The sequence below is a fragment of the Nymphaea colorata genome, chromosome 12 (genome assembly GCF_008831285.2).
Source record: "Nymphaea colorata isolate Beijing-Zhang1983 chromosome 12, ASM883128v2, whole genome shotgun sequence".
Classification (NCBI taxonomy): Eukaryota; Viridiplantae; Streptophyta; class Magnoliopsida; order Nymphaeales; family Nymphaeaceae; genus Nymphaea; species Nymphaea colorata.
Window position 1 is genome coordinate 6290290 of NC_045149.1, and position 6000 is coordinate 6296289.

General features: G+C 41.7%; 1 protein-coding gene across 1 annotated transcript; it reads left to right on the forward strand.

Annotated features, from left to right (window-relative positions):
- The first annotated feature begins 3326 nt into the window (after positions 1–3326).
- Positions 3327–4903, forward strand: LOC116265425 (WD repeat-containing protein RUP2). Its single transcript, XM_031646012.2, has one exon. The coding sequence runs from the start codon at positions 3354–3356 to the stop codon at positions 4716–4718; it is 1365 nt and encodes a 454-aa protein (XP_031501872.1). The 5' UTR covers positions 3327–3353; the 3' UTR covers positions 4719–4903.
- Positions 4904–6000: the final 1097 nt, after the last annotated feature.

Sequence of the window (6000 nt, forward strand, 5' to 3'; positions counted from 1 at the left end):
TGGGCCTGCATCAGCCAACAAATTCATAAAATAGTATATAATTGGTTTTCATCTTTTGACATAGTTTATTATTTTGACAATGCAGTTGGATACGAAACAGATTTTTTTTTCTATTGGAAACTGGAAGTAGGTTGCATAAGAGTTGAGTGGCTTTAGCCTCTAGTGTAAGGGTATGGAGCATTGTCACAAATATGGTTCTTGAGAAAATCTTGGCTGGGTTTTTCTTGGGCATTTTTCAGTGAAGTTGTTCTTCTCAGGAAAACATAAAAAATTTAAAAAAATTTAAAAGTTAATAAAAATCTAAAAATCTTTAAAAGGTTCAACAATTTTAAAAATAATAAAATCTAAGGAACAATCGAGATAAAATCGTGAAGTTTTCATTTTTGGAAAGACTTTCCAAAACTTGTGATTTTTTCCAATTTTTTGGTGTTATTTGTTTTTCACGGAAATATCGTGAGATTTTCAAAAATCTTGTTATATTTGTGACAGTACAGTAAGGAGTCCAGTACCCGATGGGTTCGACCTGACAGAGACTTCGGCCCAGTTTAGCCACTAAGTCAGTTGTATTCTATTTAATAACTTATTTTTAATAATTTATTTTATTTATTTACATATATTATAATTAATTATATTTATATATTAATTTATATTAAAAATGTATTTTAATTCCGATGCCCAGAAAACTCCAAGCTCACGTCGAGCCCAGCTTCCACTCGGTTTGATAATTTCACTAAAAGCGAGCAGGAGAATTCCTCAATCATTTAACTCGACCTCATAATTTATTTTAACATTATATATATATATATATTATAATTAATTACATTGGTATTTTATTTTATATTAAAAAATATACTTTAATTTTAACGGGGACTTCAGTGGTCCGCGCTCAATCGACATGTAGCGATACGTCGCTGCCGGATGTTTGGCGCCTTCACATATGAGCCTTAAAAGTGTGGATCACGGCAGCGTTTACCACGTTGCTGGTTGCCATCATATCCACGTTGATCCTCACGAGGCCACCATCGCTTCACCAGCTCTCACGCTGCCTCAAAACTAAATTGAGGCACAAAAGCGACCACCGTTCGCCTCTCTCCTCTCCGCCACTGGAATCCTTCGTAATATGTGGTAATCAAGGATGCCCCACAAATCTAAGAAGAAGAATTTGCCACATTGCCCCTAACTCTACCAATTCCTCATACGTATTTATATGTTCACAGCCAATTCAACCACTCTATTTTCACAGCCAATTCAATTACTGGTACGCATACCAGGGCTTTAGCTTCCCTCATTTTTTTAAAATTTTTTATAATAAATAAAAAATATTTCTCTTATATAAAAATTTTTAAAAATTATATTTCAGCTTCTACTAAAATTTGTTCGGTCTTCCTCATTTTTGCCCCTGCACAGTCAACATAGTTCCACAAATTTTCTTTACTTTTATATTGGTTCTTTGAATTATTTACTTGTTTATACCTATCGGAGCCCATCAAATATGAACATTTTGGAATCAGTGCACCTCAACCCGAAACCGATAAATTTGGCACTTGACATGAGTGATGGTGGCCACCAGCGGTCAGCTGAACAGGATGTTATTATAAGATGGTGGAAGCATATGGGACCGGGCTTCGGGTCAGCAGGCAAGGTTTGTCGACTGTCAGAGTGACGAAGCCTATCTAATGCTCGACACCCAAGCATTAAAATAAATGATCGGTTGCAAAATGACAGAAATGATCCTGGTGATAAAAAGGACCACTGATTTCAGTGACTAGAGCACGGTAGACCCGAGCATCGACGGTGCTCTGGGCGGACTTATTTATTTGTTGTGCAAGCCGAATTTGAGTCTCCTCGATAAAAAGAACAGCCATTCCCACACTTCACATAGACATTCACAGTGCAATTTGGCTCTTTTTTTTTCCCTCTCTTTTTGTGGTGCTTCTATAGGGTTGTGATATTTTTAGGGGCAGATGCAGGTGTGGGTAGTATGGATAATTGGCAACACAGACCCACCAAAAATGATTAGTTTCTTATTGGTACCTTAAGGTATTTTTTCTCATTTACACATTGATACCTTAAAAAATTTAAAATCTTATTACTAGTGTTCCTTGGCTGGAATTTTCTTGCTCTACTTTTGAATGTTTCCATGTATAACTTGCCTACCCCTTCCGTAGTGTTTACTGTTTTATTGGATTCTATATATGTGAGGGAAGAATGGTGCCTTTTGTTTTTTGACATGCCTGTGAACATCATATGTGTAGAGTAGTTGAAGCTGACCTTCATGATGAAACAACTTTGTGTGGTCTCTATTTACAGGAGGCCAGCCTACGTGGATCCATGTTTATTAGAAGTTGACATGTCATGTTATCTTTTGCTGCCGAGGTAAAGCTGTGCTTTGCTCCTGAAGTATGTCATCATTATTTGTTATTCTCATGGAGCAAACCACGCTTTGTTCGACGCCGATAAACTAAATCTGATAGAAATCAAATCTCGTTGAATTTCTTAGCGTACCTGCAATACATACGTGAAGAAAAATATTAGAACAAAGTCAAAAGGTACAAAATTGAAGGTTTGTGTTTGTAGAGTCAAGAGAAATGCGAAAAGGAAGTAAGAAGACCGATCTCATCAACGAGTCCTAACAGTTCCATCGTTAACTACCTGAGGTTTATTAGTGCCTAAAGAGAGAGAAATTAATTAACAAGGTACTCTTGGCCTACAAAGTATGAACCAATTTTTTTGCAGTAAAAAGGGAAAGCAAATCTCTCCAGCACAAATCGTTTTTAATAGTCCATAAACAACAGATATCATAACATGCAATTGGAAACGGATGGAGGATAGAGGATGGCATTTGCACGCCCTAACTGGTCCACCCAAGGTGGAATAACCAGGTTAGAAAGATCCACGGGAGTGAAACCAGAAATTTTTTGTCTCAAACGTTAAACTATAATTTAAATTTTTAACAGGGATCAAAATAATTTTTTTTATATATATTAAATTTTTTTTTTTTAAATTTACATATAATAAAGGTTGGCATTTGCTCGCCCTAAACGGTCCACCCAAGATGGAATACCCACGTGAGAGAGAGAGAATTGGTCCACTAGATCTTCACAACGGCACGGCATATCACATGTAATAAGATTAATACTCCTAATACCATTAGAATATCACTTTCAATGACTCAAACAAAAGATATAATTAATATGGGCTAAACTCTACATAGAGAGATGGAAAGAAAGAGAGATTACGCCACCCATCACAGAAAGATAGACGGAGAAAGATTGGTCATTTTGGCATTTTATTATAGCAAAGCGGGTATTAAAGCATTAAAGGCTTTAGGGCGGGAGAGGGAGTATCACCAAATGAATGAATGGCCATTGGCCAATTACTCTGACAGCCTTGTCACCAACCAGAGGCGCCTCCCAAAGAAAAGGAAAACAAAACCCACCAGAAGAAAGCAAGCTGCTGCAGGAAGAGCCACACAATGTCCGGCCAATTTTTTATTAGTGGCTCGCAACGACGGTCTTCTCCTTGAATGTGAAATGAGCAAATTTCCGCTTCAGGAGATCAACCAGGAAGAAGATGGAAGAAGGCTAGAAGCAGCAGCGCCGCTCCATAGAGAAGAAGAAGAAGGAGAAGAAGAAGCGCCGCCAGTAGTGCGAGATGAGGAGGAGGAGACGGAGAAGGCAAGATGCGAATGGGACTTCTCTCTCTCTTCCTCAATTCTGCCGCCGAGCACCTCCCTCTGTGGAACCTCAGACGCCATCGGCGTGATAGAAATCGACCCGTCCGACACCATCTTGGCCACCGGCGGCAGTGCCCGCAAAATCAGGATATACACCCTCAGGCCACTGGAGAGTCGCGGCTTCCACGACCACGCCAGTACCTACGACTACTACATTTGCACCCCTGCCAAGCTGAGCAGCCTGAGGTGGCAGCCGGACTCCGGCGGACGCGTCATCGGATCCGGCGACTACGACGGCGTCGTGACCGAATACGACCTCGAGAAGCGCGTCCCCGTGTTCGAACGGGACGAGCACGGCGGGCGGCGGGTGTGGAGCATCGATTACTCCGCCAGGTTCCCCTCCGTGGGCGCCTCCGCGTCGGACGACGGCACCGTGCACTTATGGGACTCGAGGTCCGGGGCGGGGGTGGCGGTCGTTCAGCCGGGGTCCATGAGCCCGGTGTGCTCCGTGGAGTTCGACCGCTCGGATGGCAGCACGCTTATGGCCGTCGGCTCGGCCGACCGCTGCGTCTACGTCTTCGACCTCCGGTGGCCGGCCCCAGAACCGATCGCGGTGCTGAGAGGCCACCGTAAGGCCGTGTCCTACGTGCGGTTCCTGGGTTCCGGCAGCATCGTGTCGGCGGGGATTGACGGGTGCCTGAAGCTGTGGGACGTGCATGCGGCAAAGGTGGTGCGCACGTACGAAGGGCACGTGAACGCCCGGAACTTCGTGGGGCTGGCCGTGTGGCGGGAGGGCGGGCTGCTCGGGTGCGGGTCGGAGAGCAACGAGGTGTACGTCTACGACCGAAGGTGGAAGGACCCGATCTGGGTTCGCGGCTTCGAGCCAAGGCCGCTGCTGGGTCAGTCTGGGTGCGGGGGTCGGTTCGTAAGCAGCGTGTGCTGGAGGCAGCAGACTAGTGGGGAGTGCACGCTGGTGGCCGGCGGATCTAACGGTGTGTTGCAGGTCTTTACAGGCAAAAAAAAGGAGACATGGTTTGCTTAGTCTCGTGTATTAGTAAGAAAAATTATTCGAATTATTATTATTTTTCCTTTATACTGCAAAGATGAAAGAAGGAACAGTTTGAGAGAACAATCACAGGTGCTTTATTTGAGCGCGTTCTTCTTTTCTTACTTTCCCTTTTGTTTTTAATTTTTCTTGGACTTGCGAATAAAGATTTTCATTTTATAGCACGAGTCGTTGCTCTGCCTTTAGCTCTACTTATGCCGCAAATGAGGGAAGTGAAGGGGGTTAAGATGAATAAGACGAAGGTTCTAGCAAGATCAAGTCTGCCCCCATCAATGGCAAAGATATTTCATATTCTCCTTGCAAGACAAGATAAGATGGTCTTGTGGGTTGTTTGATCAGTTTAAGTGGCAATCCTTCAGACAGGTTTCCTTGATTGAAAGAGAAAAAACATATAGGAAGGATGCTTGATTTAATAGTTATCTCCTTTAGTTTCTCACTATTTGCCTTTGTTTGTATAAATATGAATGTTCAATACGCATATTTTATACGCTCTGATCCCTTCTCTTAATTAATGCTGACATACCATCTTCATTATGCTTTGATCATGCTTAAACCCTGTCAAGGACTTGGTTTTAGCATACATTTTGGGAAAAAGGATACTTTGATGCTGAAACTAGGTTTTTGCCATGATTTCAACTTCACACATGGGGGCCCCATAGAGACATAATTTCACATGCTAAAACTTTCCACATATGCAGCAACACACCACAAGAAAACATTCTTTTGCTGACACGAGACAAATGTTAGTAAAGCTCATAAAAACGCCACTGAGAGTTTTTCTGACTTTTTTTTCTCAAAGCATCAATAACATCCATGTTAATGAAGCTATTAAAGTTGGTGCATCTATTAACAAATGTTTGATCCTTCTTTATTAGAATGGTGGATGGATTTCTGAGAAGGCGACGCATCTTCATGCATGCACATCAAAGACATCTGTAATTAATCTTTCCATATTTTCAGCATTAGCATCAACTGGTTGGTCGGGTGCATTTACAAGTGAAAATTATAACTGACATATGTTTTGAGAATACAAAACATATAATGTACTTGACCATATCTTTGACAATATGAGAACTGAAATTATTGTATTTCACGCAAGAATACATCATTCTTCCCTTGATGGACATTATTTGCAATCATGAAGGTCGATGAAATTATTGACTCCCTTCAAATACTCTACACTTATTCTCCTCTTTGTGATCCAACTTCGATCTTTCATATTCTATAGTCTTCAATCTATGTAGATTTCAACAGCCGT